General features: G+C 45.4%; 1 protein-coding gene across 4 annotated transcripts in view; it reads left to right on the top strand.

The window, feature by feature from the left end:
* Positions 1-15933, top strand: part of RBM26 (RNA binding motif protein 26) — a 999243-nt gene that overhangs the window by 319230 nt on the left and 664080 nt on the right. For all 4 annotated transcript variants that reach the window (XM_085622082.1, XM_085622081.1, XM_085622080.1 and 1 more), the window contains exon 10: positions 13122-13224. In XM_085622082.1, coding sequence (XP_085478208.1) covers positions 13122-13224 — 103 coding nt within the window. The remainder of the gene's footprint in view (positions 1-13121; positions 13225-15933) is intronic.

The raw sequence follows: 15933 nt of genomic DNA, 5'->3' as shown, positions 1-15933 counted from the left end.
GTGTCTTTCATGCGTCTGTGTTCATGTTCTTGTTCCTCTCTAATTCTATTGTGATGGTACTGTAACATTTGTAACATTTGTGATGGAGTGTTACCTTGCCAGGTACTCTCGAATTTTAATACTCTATTCTTTACTTGGGGCAGGGCATTTTCTACTAATTTTGTTACAAACAGATGCGGGTATGATTCGCTACTTGCTTTTAGGCCACTATTTATACCAAAACATTTTTCAAATCGGGCGTAGTAATCACTAGTGTCTTCATCTTGCTTCTGCTTACAGGCTGAAATTGTACCCCAATCTTCCTTTTTCGTAGTTAATAAACGTGGCAGTACCTGTACTAATAAACCTGGTAGTGCTTTAGTTTTATCCCCAAGTCCTGCTCCTGCAGTTCGGGCCTTTTCTTCCGCTTCTAATACTGACCATTCTATCGTTTGGTTTCCTACCTCCCACTCTTTTTCCTTGAGTTTCTCATAAATACCAGCAGGCACCAATACCTTTAATATTGTCATAATGTCGGGATAGGTATACTCTCCCATGAGTAACATGTCTTTAATTTCTCGGTGAAAACCCGCTGGATCTTTGTCATGACTGGGTACCACTTTCTTCATTTGTAACAATTCTATTTTCGATATGGGCGTATATACAAATACGCGCTTAAACTCGTTGTCCTCGCCTTTTATTGGGTGCACTTCTCGTAAGGGATTCTGTCTATCCATGTAATACGTGGTTCTTTCCTTGACGGGCAATGAGACATGCTCTGAGCATACAAAAAGAATATACTGCTTTCTTAATTCTAGAATTTCTTTAATTAATTTAGCACCTGAACCTCTCCACTTATTCATAAGCAATTCAGTCAATATGTCAGGCAAGGGACCAGGGTCCGAATGCTGACTCCGATATAGTATAATGAGTTGTTGAATCATATAAATCCCAGCTAACCTCTGTTCATCTGGGGTGAGATTCAAAAATGTGCGTGCTACTGTATCATCACTATATTTTCCGGGACTGTCCACCCAATGGACAGCTGCCCTGGCTAAATCTTGTTCATCCATAGAATCGAGAAAATGATAACCCCTTCGTTCTCGGAGTAGTTTGTCGGCGGTTTGGAACGAATGCTCGTTAGACCTTATATTAATTATAGGTATTTGGAAATTCCTGTTATTATCTGGACATATTGGACGTATCGAGTCAGTAAGACATCTGTTATTATTACAAGATCTTCCTCTACCTACATAGGCTATGGTGTCTGACTGTCCCGCGGGCAGTCCTGACCCTTCTTCCTCGCTTTGTTCGAACTCGTCTACCTCTAATCTTTCTTCGTGTAGGCGTTCTATTTCTTTACGAATCTTTCGGCACATGGCTATTATACAATTTTTCTTATCATGTCTACCTTCTGATATATTCTGGCTCCATCTGGTAAGAATTTGCATTGCTTCCGGGTCTACCCCCGGTCGGTCTTGATTTCTGATCACACAATTTATGAGGAAACGTAACAGTTCCCCCTGTATCTCCACTTTCTGGTATTCCATAGCTCTGTTAATACATTCTGGATCTCGCCCTGTTTGGACAAAATGATATATTTTATCTAGATGCGCAGTCATTCCTGGTAACTTCCCTAAATACACTGCGGCTCGTCTGATACGCAATGATGCCAGGGTCATTTCGTCCTCTTTACCGGGCACAGGGTCATATCTACGATCTATAAGAAGTTCCTTAAGCGTACGGGCACTTATGAGTTTGGGTGTACGTGAATGTGCTGACTCTTGAAAAGTAAGTTTATTTATTCTGGGTGGCGTAGAAAAAATATTGATAGCACCTCCCGTAGCCCCATCTGGGGTGTCGGGTGTGAAAGGATTCGTTGAACGTGACACAGCAACTATAGGTGTGGACACAGCTATAGAAGTAGCTGTAGGAACAGATGCAGAAACAGATGTGCTTGCCGGAACTTGTGACTCGATCTGTTGCTGTAGGGATACGGGTACTGGATCTTGGCGTTGGACCTCCCTGGTATGCGGTCTATGTGGGGCGGAATTAGCATACTCGGGAGCTGCGTCATCTAAATATGAGGAAAGAAAAACATCTTCTGCGGTTCTAGGATGCCCCTTAGGATGTACCTTTATTGGGAATAATGGGGTTGGCAAGTCTTTCGGTATCTCTGGAGTAGCCTTAGGTAATCCTTCGGCTAGAAGGAGATACATACCATTCATAAGGGCATTTCTTTGTCTATCTACTTGTTCTGATTTCACTCGGATACCTTCCTCAATTAATAGATTTTCTCGAACTTTATTGGAATTCTCTTTACTCTTCTCTTCCTGTCTACGTGCTTTTTCTGTACGTCTATGAGATTCTTTACGCCATAACTCAACGGCATCTTTCTGTGACTGTCTGACTTTCCTTTTCCATTACTCTTCCTCTACTTTCATGATGCACTCTGCATCCCAGGTTCCCGCTGTGGGCCACCTCTGACTTTCTGGTAATTCCTTGGTGTAGTCTACCCATAAATCAAGAAATAATATAGCGTCTAAGCCATGTTTGTGATACATGAAGTGCCCTGGAGTGTCCCTAGGAGGAATAGGGACGGCTTCCTCGAGTACCCCTTTTCTAGTACTGATCTGTCTTAATTTCGAAAAGAGCGGCATATTGACAACTGATCCGATACTTAATCTTGAACACACTTAATACAAAAGCACAATAATGAACAACCATTCATACCACAATATGCAGGACGTTTAACATTTTAAACATTAGACATTAAACATTTTTTTTTTAACCTTTAAAATAAACAACAATGATGATCGTCTGCATAACTAATCACCAAGCATAATTCTTGACAATAACTAGATACTTCGGAATACTTGATATACTGCTAAACAGTACATATACACTGCTAAAACAGTGCAGACCGGATTTGTGTACCCAAACCCGTCTTGACCGGCACAACCTATGTGCACGTCAGAAATGCCTCCCCAGTAATGGTACTCACCGGGTAGCTTCGGAAATGGAAGGCCTCGGCAACTGGACTTGAACCGGACTGGACTCGACTCGACTCGTCGGAAACTGGACTCGACTTCGAACTGGTGGGCCTCTGTATACCTCGGATCTTGCTCTCTCAGCTAGGCTCTGGTCGGGATACTTCGCACTTCTCACCGCCTCGTCTGGGTGTTGATCGCAGCCTCAGTCGCCCCCGCTTGACCGGAGGGAGATACAGGAAATCCTGCTGGTACGCGTTATTGTCCGTCCAGCTGTGGCAGGAGACCGGGCCTGCAACTCACCGCCGGCGCGTGAGATGAGAAAGTGTCCCTATTCGGGCGCCATTCATGTGGTAAATAAAATTCCTTTACCGGGACTTAATTTGATACAGAAACATAATAAAATAGCTCAGTAAAATGAGAGGCAGAATCCGTGGTATTAGAGGTTCGGAATGGGCTTTATTCCAATGATCGATTATAATCGGTTGCTCCAAGTTCCATCACCACGGGGGTTCAGGAAGTGAAGTACATACTTTATTGACAAGAAATGACTTTTATAGTACATACATTACAATGAAGCGAATGCAGTAGGCGTAACAATTGATAAGGAAAATGACGATTCATATGCGTAACCGAAAATGGGTGTAATAAGGAGTAAAAAGGAACATAATTGGTTATGATGTCACATATAGGTGGATCTATAAGATAATACTTGGCATAGATGCGCGCGCAGCAGCATGACGTGTAATTGACGTGCAACTAGGGGGTGAAGGGGACTTGACATTTAGCTCTACATGTGGAGACAAAGTCTGGGGGGTCAAGTCAACCTAATCCCAAATCATATCTAACATCCTATGTTTAAAGAACTATGTTATCCACAAAAGAAGGACTCTCGGACAGAATCTATTCTATACTGACTGTGCGTGCGTGTACAAGCATCTAAGTGTCTATACTGAATGCGAGGGGGTAGTAATATTCCATGGTAACGGGGCTATGATTTACTTGCATGAGGACAGAGAAGCCGGGCTTTTGCTCGGTCGCTGGAAGAATGTTTACTTAAACTGCTAGACAGGAATGCATCGGCTAAGGAGTGAAGCAGATAATTCGAAGGTAAAATACAGTTCTTGGCAGAGAATAGGCTGATGTCAGGCTTCGTGAGCCGCGCAGGGAATGAGACAAAGTTCATGGTCACAGATGCAGGCTCAGACTCGAGTTTTCAGAGGCAGAAGGCAAGAGGAGTTTGATGACAGAATCAGGGCCTACTTGCCTGGACTGTAAAATGGCATAAGTGAACCATACAAAGCCGGTGGCCTTTCATATTTAGGAATGGAATATCCGGCCTATCCATGGCGGATCTGACAGAGGACATGTTGACGGTGGACGCACATGTATTTGCGTCTTCATAACTGGAACTGGAGGGAACATACATGTACTTGTGACATGCACATAGAACCGTTGGGGTCCAAGATAGGGGACATAATTGACCAGAAAAATCCATATTTCCACACAGGGGAAGCTTCAAAGGCATGCTGCCTTTGTGAGCTTCTCCAGGCCACTTGCTGTACTCAGCAACTGGCCCCTACCGGTTCTAAACCCCCACTCTGGCGGGAAGACTGGCCGGAAACCCCAATGAAGGACAGGGGGTGTGCCAACCTCTGCCAACCCCACCCCTCAGGTGGGGGAGGCGAGGTGAAGCAAATCTCCGGGCTCTCGCCATCTTGAAGATGGGGAGCCCTGCCCATTCGGGACTAGGCCACTGCCCCCTCCCACAGGAGAGTGGCAGGATAGGGGGTGTACCCACCCCAGGGCAGGGACCCAGTGGTCCCTACCCTTTACCTTCCTGTAACATCCCTAAATTTAGTATTTAGGGGCACCCTGAACCTTCCTTCCTTAGATCCAGATTCCGAAACAGCAAAGAAGATCAAGAAGACCTGCCGTGCAGCTGCTAACTAGAGGAAGACACCAACTGCTTTGGCCCCAGCCCTACCGGCCTGTTGACCCTCAAACCTGCTCCTGCTAAATCCCGGCATCTCCCGTTTCCAGCAACCTCACAAACCCCGGAGGACCTGGCTACCTTGTGACTCTAAGCATCTGGGACTCCTACGAGCAGTGGTACTGCTCAAAGCAAGTAACTGACCCCTGGCAGCAGCCAGGAACCGCAAACCCTGCACAATCTGCACCCGCCAAGCCTGGCCTGTACTGGAGTGGACAAAGACCACGAGGACGTCCCCCCGGCGACTGTGACCCCGAATCCAGCACCCAAGGACCCACCTCGACGCCCCTGACTACGCCTGCAGCCTCAGAACCTGGGACCCCCCAACCGCGATCAACAGAGGGTAAGATTTCCCTACACCAAAAGGCACCCCGGTGCCCTGTGGCCCCCTGTGCCCTACTCCTGGGTACCTACCTATCCTCCAACTACCCAACTTACCTCTAAAAGTGGTGGTCGCACCTGAAGAATCTTCATCCCGAGCTTGCAGCCTTTGTTCGTTCTTGAGCTTCTCCATTGCAATCCGTTGAGCGCCCGACGGCTCAAAAGCACCCTGCACCCAACCGCCCGAGTGGCCCTGGCAGTGGAACTTCTACTCTAACCTACTTCCCCATTTGCCCTGAGCAAGTGACCAGGAGCCCAGCTCCCACAGCCGCGTGGCCTGCTAACCAGGAGCCACCAACCACGGGCCCCCTGCCCCCCAAAGGATAACATTGGGCCTACCTCACTCTGCACCCGGCTGCCCCTGTGCCGCTAAGGGTGTAACAACTGTACTTGCCTGTCCCTGGGAGACCCCTCAGTCTATGCCCAGAACCTTAACTCTGCCAGTCGAGTACTTACCCAAAAGCCGATAACTCACTTTTCTTCCATAGAGTAACATTGACTGGTTTCACTTCTTCTAAGTGTGGAGTTTCTAAACTTTAAAATATTCACCTTAAATCAACCGAGTAACGAAATCGAAAATAGTCACCTGCTATTAGGAGAGATCCCAGTGCTGGATCTTGGTGCCCAGCACTGACCACGAAAAGTAATTACAACCATACTTACCTCTAACTCCATTTTCTTACATAGGAAACCATTGACTGTTTTTCTGTGAAATTTCTTCTAAGTGTTGATTTTTGCAAACTACAAATATTCTTCAAAAAGCGTACCAACTGGGAAAACATAATTGCGTACCTGTTTTAGATAGATGTCCCACTACTGAGCCTAGGAGCCCAGCACTGGATTACAAAAGTAACGAGAACATACTTTACCTGCAACTTGAATTTCCTTCCATAGGATAACATTGCCTGTTTTTTGCTGAAAAAGTTGTTGTTGATTTTGCAAACTTTCAAATATTCGTTAAAAATCGCCTGTATAACCTAAACGCATTCTCTCAACTGCTTACAGGTGGTACACTAGTGCTGGATCCAGGATCCAACACTGACCTATAAAAAGTACCCATAACCCCACTTAACTGCTAAGTGAATTTCCTCCCATAGGATAACATTGGTGATTATATTAGAAAAAGTTTCTAAGTGTCATCTGTTAAAATACCAAAATATTGCTTAAAAATGACAACAGTAAATAAAACTTATTTACTCACCTGTTTCGAGGAACTGTCCCAGGACTGAATCTAGGATCCAGTCTTGGAGTTAGAAAAGTAATCCTAAAAGTAATCAATTGCGTTTACTTAGAATGTCCCATTGAGCTCGTTGTATAAATTGTTTGAATTGTGTTGCCAATTGCAACAAACTGTAACCATTGCATTCAAAAGACTATTGCCTATTGAAAAGTATTTAACAAAAGCATGTCATTCTGAGAAAGTATATTTTGATACCTATTGTTGGTTCTAAAATAAAACAACCATGTTTTTTTATATACAAACCATTGGCCTAGAGTTCAGTTCTTGAGTGTGTGAGACCATTTGCTGACTGAGCGTGTACAACAAATGCTTTCCACTGTCCTCTGATACTGCCTTACTGCTCGACCAAGCTTCCACTGTCAAGAGTAAGGTTATATCTAACTTTAGCCTCTGCCAAACCTCTGGGGACTGTGGACTCTGTACACACTGTACCTATTTGGGAACAGTATATACAGCGCCACTTTCGTACACTTTAGACCTGTCCACTGATCTAACATTTTTGGGCAGAAATAACAGGTGATGAGGGAGGTGACAGGCCTATCGGTCCCACTCAAGGCGCGATGGCTGCTGCTTGGCATATTGGGGGGAGGAGAGGTGGCCTAGACACTTGCATACCGGGCTCATTATAGCTGCAGGGGTGGCTAATAGCATCTTAGCTAGACTGTGGAGAGTAAACAGGCCTCCCACAGCCTGAGATTGGAAGGTAGACCTTGACTGGTGCCAACTAGCGGAACGGGCAGCATACCGGTCCCGGGGTTGCCCATGCAAATTCGAAAAGATCTGGGGACCATGGATGCAACACAAGTGCACTGATTGATTTGGAGGGCAGGGGAATGGGGAGGGTACTAGGTCACTAAGGTGTTCGGATAGCTGGCCCTCAACCCGCCATACTCCGTAGGAAGCTACCCTAGGAGACTAAGACTGGGTTTTACATTGATATTTGTCGTTGTACGGGCCCCCTGTGAGCGGCCCACAACGATTATACTTCACTGCTTAAGATTGTCCTGTGGTTCTCAACTAACTGCTTAGTAAAAATATATTTTTTTAAATGACAGCTCCTAGTCCCCTGCACCCTGTTTTTCTCTGTCTCCATCTCCTATACTACCACCTGTACTTCATTCATCACACAACCCTTCAAACACTACACTTCTGGGTTCTCCATACACAGACCCAGTTGTAGGAGGTGAAAGCATTTCCACCTCACCTCATAAACAAGGTTAGCCTAGTCCGGATGGACAAAATTACAGCCATGTACTATGCACATAAACGGGGGATCTCTCTACGGCTGTCACGCCTCTCTCAGACCGTTGGGCAATACATCCCTTAATCCATCTGTCAGCGGAACACCTCCCGGGAACAGACAACACCTTTGCCAACCTCCTCAGCAGAATGCAGCAACAAGTCCACGAGTGAGAACTAAGCTCCCAAGTCCTCCTCCCATAATTCCACAAATAGGGGTTTTTACAAAGAGACTTTTCTGCAACTGCAGAGAACGCAAAATGCCCAAACTTAGCCTCCAAGTTCCCACACCCTCTATTCAAAGGCAATGCCCTATGGATGAATTGGTCCGGAAAATTTGCCTACGCTTGTCTGCCTCTCCCTCTTCTTCCATTTCTGGTTCAAAAGCTCAAGCAGATGTCTCTTACCATCATTGTGGTAGCTCCCACATGGGCTCATCAACCATAGTTCACCACACTATTCGAACTTTCATTGGTTCTACATGAGAAGCTTCACCTCAACCCAAACCTCACTCAGAACCATGGCGAAATCAGACACTCGAACCCAAAGGAGCCAAACTTGGTGATTTGGCTCTTGAAGTCCTAGAGTTTCGATAGCAAAATCTGCCACCATAATGTATGACCATTATTAAGGAAGCACCTAAACCTACCACTAGAGCTTGCTATGCAGCTAAGTGGAAGAGATTTGTTATTTACAGTAATAACCAAAAGATTGATCAACTCAATGCATCTATACAAAACATTATTTGTTATGTCTTGCATTTGCAACGCTCAGACCTTGCTTACACTTTCATACGTCTACATCTGGCGGCAGTGGCTGCCTCTCTTCAAAACAGGCAATACTTATCTTTATTCAAAGTGCCATTTATTAAGGCTTTTAGGGAAGGCCTTAAAAGAGTAATACCACCAAGGGTCCCACCTGCGTGGAATCTCAATATTGTTCTGACAAGACTTGTGTCCAATCTGCCCCCTCCAATTTCTTTCTTGGAAGGTTGCTTTCTTGATTGCTATCACCTGACTAAGGCGTGTTAGTGAGCTCCAGGCACTAACATTAGTAGAACCATTCTTCCACCTTCATAGGAATAGGGTGGTTTTTCATAGAATCCAAAATTCCTTCTAAGGGTAGTATCCCCTTTCTGTATTAACCAATCGGTTGAGCTACCGGTTTTCTTTCCTCAACTAGATTCTGGGGCAGAAAGGTCTTTTCATACACTAGATCTTAAGAGCATTAATGTATTCTATTTATTGACAGGACAAAAGATTTTTATCAAACAAAACAACTCTGAGTTTGCTCCCCCTCATAAAAGGAAACCAATTTAAAATCAGGCATCTTTTTTTTTGTTAACTGTTTTTATTATTTTCTTGCATAAGGCATATACATTGCAGACATAATTGAAACAATACCCATAATCATTACCTTTGCATTGATTACCATTGTGGCACTTGGTGTTATAAAATCGCAAACATTTCTTTAAACTGGTGAGTGTCCTCAAAAATCAGGCATTTTTTAATAGCATGTCTGGATGCATTTAACAATCTTTCGCAAAGCCAAAAGGACTGTGTCTATACCCCCTAGAGCACATACTACTCAGAAAATAGAGGCACCTGTGGCTTTCTTGGGCAACATTCCCAGAGCTGACATTTTTAAGGCAGCTGCACCACATACATTTCCCAAACACTATTGCCTGGATATTTTAGCACATAAACAAGCTTATATAGGCCAGGCAAAGCTACTTACACTTTTTCAAACAACTGCATCGTCCTCTGGTTAGCAACCGCTTTTTGGAGGGCACTGCTATATAGTCTATGCAAAGCATATGTATCTACAGACACACATGCCTCGAACTGATTAGGTTACTTACTCTGTAAGCATCTATGCTTGGTATGTAGTCCTGAAGGTTCACATATGCTCACCCTCCACCCCGGACTCCTATCTATATCTAATAGATTCTAAACTATATTTTCATATGCATGGACTTCTCTGTACTTACACTTGTACTCCATTCTCACCCTCCTGCGGGAAAGCAATCTAACAATGGGGTCTATGCCCATGCACACTACTACCAAGAGGAAGAGTCACCTTTGTGACTCGAAAGACATCTGTGAATAAAAACAACTTGAAACATCCAGACTCAATCCAACACTAGATGGCTGGAGTATGCAAAACATCTGAATCTTAAGCACTAAGTGCCAAGAACAGATGCTTAAAGGGTTAGCAACCTAATCCTTTATATGAGTGGCATATCACCATGAGCCGACATGTGCCTGTGATGTCTAGTTCTGTTACCTTCCCTGCTCACTTGTAACATCTAGTTATCTTTTTTTTTTTGTAAGCATTTTTATTGGTTTGACAATAAACAACACCAGCAAATCAGCATTGGACACTGAGGATAACAATGCACAGCCAAATACATGATCATTTCATAACGTCCGACCCCCTAAGGTACAAATGGATATATACATTGTACACACAACTTTGACTACATGGCACCCAGCCATTTGCCCCATACCCTGCGATACTTCTTTGGACAACCTCGCGCTTCGTACATAGTTTCTTCAAGTGTTGCACACCAGTCCACCCCCCTCCGCCACCTCCCTGAGCAAGGCGGATTTGAGCACTTCCAGGTAGCAACTATGTCTCGCTTGGCCACTACCATTGCCGTGTTGAAAAATAATTTTTCATTCCTAGATCCATCCAGCCCATCCGTAATCCCAAGCAGAGAGTGTCGTGGGTCATGAGGGACTTCCCACCCCAAGATTTCTGTGAGCTCTTCCTCAATGTCACCCCAGAACCGTGCCAAATGAGGACATGTCCACACCATATGGAAAAAATCAGCTAGATCTTGGCCCCACTTCGTGCAGGAAGCGCTCTGGTAAAATCCTGCCTGATGGAGGCGTACTGGGGTTAGGCAGGCGGCCAGGGAAAGGTATCTTAAGGTATGTACTGGGCACTGTTCAAAACTAGTTCCCCATCTACATAATGGCTTCACTGAAACATATGTTATTTGGTGTCAAACATCTCATAGTAATAAACCCACACTGATTCCAGTAATAGATTTATTAGTACATGCACCCAGAGAGTAACTTAGAGGTACCCCTTGAACCCTACTAGCCTTCTACTGTGCTGGCTGACTTGTCCAGTACAGCCTGCCACCACAGATACGTTTCTGACTCCGTTGGAGATGAGAGCTCTGCTCTCACATTACGGAAACAATGCCTGCTCTGTGGAGGGAAGTTATCTCCTCCTCTCCCAGGAAGGCTGGTAAATCAGCATATCAAGGCAGGAGGCTTTAGAGGCATATGACGCCTTTGATACGCGACCCAAGGCGCCCCCAGACATGGGAGATGCCACCGCCACCACCAGGGCAGGTGGGAAAAATAGTTTGCAGGCGGCGTGTTGTGCTGTCAGGCTGGACACACTTCTAGGGTTACCAAGCCTGATGTGAACATGAATTCAGAAATTCCACCGTCTTGTGTATCCCTGAATTAGGAACTCTGTGACTGGGTGATGCCCTCTCCCCAAAGGAAGTGGGCACTAGGGGTTGTAGGGACCCCTGGGATAAGTAGCCCATTTGCTACTACCTTTTACTCCCATTAACTCCCCTAAATTGAGTATTTAGGGTACCCCCTGATACCAGGACTTCAAATTTCAGCATACACGGAAGATAGCTGACCTGAGAACCGAAGAGCACGACTGACTTGGCGGCAACCCTGCCAGCCTGTCTGCTGCACCTGACCTTTATGGAGCAACTGACTCGCTCTGCAGACTCCAAGAAACCGGGAGAGCTGCCAGTGCTTCGCCAATTGCCAAAGAAACTTCCTTGGAGTAGAGGAGCTACTCCCCTAAAGCCTCAGGCACCAAAGAAGCAACGGACGGTACACCGACCTGCCTCCTACGGGGACTACAGATGCATCAGCCACCCAGGAATGAGTAACTGTGCTCCTACAGGTCAGATGCGTCCTCCCTCCAAGCGTGGGAACGCTAGGACAGACCGGATTCACACAACACCAATACCTGGGGTACCGGACTCCTTGCAGAATACCGACCTGCACGTTGAAGGACTTCAAGGACAATGAGACTCATTGTGAGTGGCCCAGCTGTCCTCTTTGCCCCTCTGCAGCAGAAACAAAGGCAAAGTGAGTCATCAATCACCACGACTTGACATCTCAAAGCACCTTTGCACCCACTCCTCACAGCCCGAGTCTGGAGATGGTGCCAACGGGCTCCCCAGACCCACAAGAGCCGAGCCCATCCTTGGATGTGGCCCAACTGAACTTCCAGTCGCTGTCTGCAGTATCTTTGGGGCAGGGACAGGGCAAGTTAAAGAAAGTGACAGCTACAGGGGAGAAAAACAGCCGGTGGGAGCTCCAAGTTAGAAGAGGAATAGAATAGGGCACTGGTAGTGGGCCATTAGCAAGAAATAAAGTAGGGTTATTCCACTTCAGACCAGAGGGTGTGAGGAGGAGTGAGTGAGCGTAAAGAGTAAGCTCCTCTCCAAGGCCGAGGACAGGCGGAAAAAGCTCCCTCAGCACGACTCAGGAAGAGTAAGGAGTACCCTCTTCAGAGGAAGTAAGCACCGAGGGCGGTAGAGGGACTGGGGTGGGTGGGAGTGCGGTAGTACACTGTCTCTGTCGCAGTCAGGGTGAGGTAAATGCTAATTAGCCCATGTAGTATACACAGGCCAGTATCAGTGCAGCCCCAGGGGCCAAAGATGCAGTCTGGCAGACGAGCACCGGCAAAGTAAAGCAACACAAGTGTCAAATAAAGTAAAGCAACACATGTGTCAAATAAAAGCCCCCTAGAAAAACGCTGAGCATGTCTTGACCAGGCACAGACTGCAGCCTTCATTTTAAACAAGACGCGCGGCCGCGAGGCTCTCTCTGTGGTGCGGGAGGCGGAGGAGCGTTGAAGGCGAGCAAGCAAGACAGAGAGGTGGAGCGAGACGCGCACGCTTGTGTGCGTAACCGCACGCTCTATGCCTCACAAAAAGCTGTTGTCTGCTTTTTTAAAGCCCACTAACTAAAAGTCTCGCCAGTGCAGCGCATGCGCTGGCTCAGGCGAGACCTAAAAAGTGTTTCAAAGGAGTAACTAGGTGGACCAGCATTTGTGCAGCAGAGATCTGAGATTGTACAGGTCACAGACTGCTTATGTGTGATATGTTTATCACTTATTTTGAAAAGAATTGCAGATTATGCTTTGCTTTCTTTCTGTATTTGCATATTGCAGAAGCAGTAAAATGAGATGTAGGAGATAATGGCTTTGAACATATCTTGTTTTTTGATTTCCTTTACCAATGCAGAAAATAACAACAGTATGAGGATAGTCTTGGATTCTGACCCTCGAAAAAGAGCCCTCGGTGCTGGTGAACTTGGAGCGCCGCTTAAAAAGCCTTGGTTTGACAAGTAAGTAGATTTTAGAGCCCAATCAAGTCTTGTTGATTAAATAATCTTGCAGCTTTTTTTTTACTGTAGCGTTTGTCACTTTATTGCAAATATAATTAAAATCGCTGAAACAAGCGGTCTGCTTATCCAGTAAAGATCCACTCCTCTAGAAAAAGTAACTACAGTAAAAAAACAAAAGTTATTTTTTCTCTTGTGATTGATAAAACTGAGGTTTTTTTTCTCATGTGTTGCCACAGACAGCTAAACTGCTGTCTGCCAAGCTATCTATATTATATACAGTATGTGCTATTGTTTTTTCTCCATTTGTAATCTCTGGCCTGATACATTGTAATGCTAGCACACCAAACGGCAAATGATACAAAACTGAAAATTGTTTCTCTCTCCTTTTCTAAATATAACAATTCAGAATGCTTTTGTCACCATAGAGAGCTCAGTCTTCAAGTGCCATGAATATCCAAATACAGTGGAATAATGTAACCTTTAATTCTGATCTCTGCATCCATTTAGCCTTCCACTGTGTTCAAGTCTTATTTTCGACCTTTTCTGTAGAGACTAGGAAAGAGTCATTTCTTTAATGAGACTGGGTCTACTAATCGTCATGTGTTTGGAAGTAGGATTTTACTTGCACAGTTCGACTGAGTTGTGGTTTATTGCGGTTTGTCTGCAATGCAGTTCTATAGTATGAAGGCAGAAGGTACATACTAAAAGCAGTTGGTTGGGAGACCCATAGGGATCACTCCTTTAGACACTGCTTGTCTGTGATCTGTACAACCCCAGATCTCTGTTGCACAAACTTATTAGCATGTTGATTAACCTACTGCCCACATAAAGCTCACTAGCCAATAATGCCAACAGGAGTCTCGGGTGTGACAATAACTTCCAAAGCTAAGTGAGCAGTGCCAGTAAAGTTCCATTTCACTTCAAAGTAATGAGATAGCCACCCCGCATTCACTGTTGTAGTCTCCTGCAGAGGGAGCACATATGGACGAGTGGCAAAATATAAGTTAAGACTCACTGGACCATCTGGTTGTGATTGAACTTCAAACAATATCCTCCATCAGTAAAGCCTGTGAAGATTCAATATCATCATCATCATCTGGAACCGCTAAGAAGTACAACTAGTCTTCAAAAATAAGTAGTGGAAACTGTATTCACAAGAACAAAGATAACTCCTTGCTGCACTCATCTATCCATTTTGGACTTGGGAAGAACAGACACATAGGTGAAAAAAGATACGTTTAGGATACTAGGATTGCACCAAATGTTCCCTGTGCTCTCTTATTCTTCATGATGGGTATTATATTGTTTGCCAGAAGCACAACGTTCCTGTGATTTGTAGTGCAGAATAACTATTTTCAGTAACTGGTTGTAAGAAAATTCTTCTTTCTGTATGGTCACCCTCAAGTTTTTGGACTGATGCGGCTGGTTTTTCTACTCGGAGTGCACTGAGGCCTGCTAACCAGACCTCCGTGCCGGTGGCCTTAACCTTAAACTGGTATGCTGAATTGGCGCCTACTCAATTGGCTAAGCTAACTTGCTGCAAGTCCGTAGTAAATGGCACCCAGGATACAGATGCCATATAAGTTAGAGGTTCACCTCGGGGCCTTCAGCACTAGTTCTGACACCATGGGTTTGACTGGAGTAAAACAAGACTCCCAGCACACCATTGCAGGCAAAAAGAGCAGTTTGAACTGCTGGCCCTACTTTGCCATTTAAAGTAATGGCAAATGCCAGGTATATGTGTGTGTCGCTCTAGGGCAGGCCTATCGAGTGCTAAGGCAGGGTGCAACATATCTCGCGGGCAAAACATGTAATTTTACATGTTCTGATAGTAAAAAAGCAAAACTGTTCTTATTGTGAAAAGGCTTGGTCGCACAGTTGGCAAGTACAGTTACACACTGACACCTCGGCTGTGCTAACACTGCAAAAGTGTGACTAAAGTGGGTCATCCGAGGTGTCCAACAACTCGTTACATTGAGCCAGACTTGATTACCTAGTCTAAATTAATGTAACAAGTTGCTGTGTGCAAGTTTATCAAAGTTGCCCTTTTTTGCCTTTAGTTCCCTGTGCTCCTAACAATTTCACAATGCGCTCCTGTCACTGCAACAGCTTTCTGACCTCCTGGGGAGTTGTGCTAATGACTCCCAGGAAATGGATACAATAGGGGTCTGATCTGGAAGGAGGTGTCACCTCCCTCCTGCAGGAAGCCACACGGGTGTTGGCCCAAAAGGCTAGCTTCAAAGGTGAAACTGCTTTTGAAGGACACATGGTTAACACTTAGGAGTGGGACTGCTTCATTGTTCAGGCAGACAAGCTGGCACTAGGGACAGGAGAGGGGAAACCGTTTGCAAAAACAATTTTTCCAGGGGCGTGTAGCCCCCTTGGTTGTTGCGTCTCTGGGTTGGGCTAAAAAGCTCCACATGTGGGGAGAAGGGTCCTGCCATATTGGAAGTGGGCGGAATGGTTATCCTAGGATGACCAGATGCCACACTTCACAGGAAGTGGTCATCAAGTAGGAGAGAACTAGGTAGCCAATTGGTTACCATCCACTTCCTGCCCTGAGGGCAGTTTCCGATCACAAGTAGGGCACCCCAAACTCAGAATTAAAAATTAGAGGAAATGTGCCTGCTGTGTCCTGCTTAAGGAGAAGTCCGTCCCGGAGCCCAGCTAAAGCCGAGAGACTCCAAGAGCCAGCTGACTGGCTTCCTG

This window comes from Triturus cristatus, chromosome 8, assembly GCF_964204655.1.
Source record: "Triturus cristatus chromosome 8, aTriCri1.1, whole genome shotgun sequence".
Taxonomy (NCBI): Eukaryota; Metazoa; Chordata; class Amphibia; order Caudata; family Salamandridae; genus Triturus; species Triturus cristatus.
This window is presented reverse-complemented; position numbering and strand designations above follow the sequence as displayed.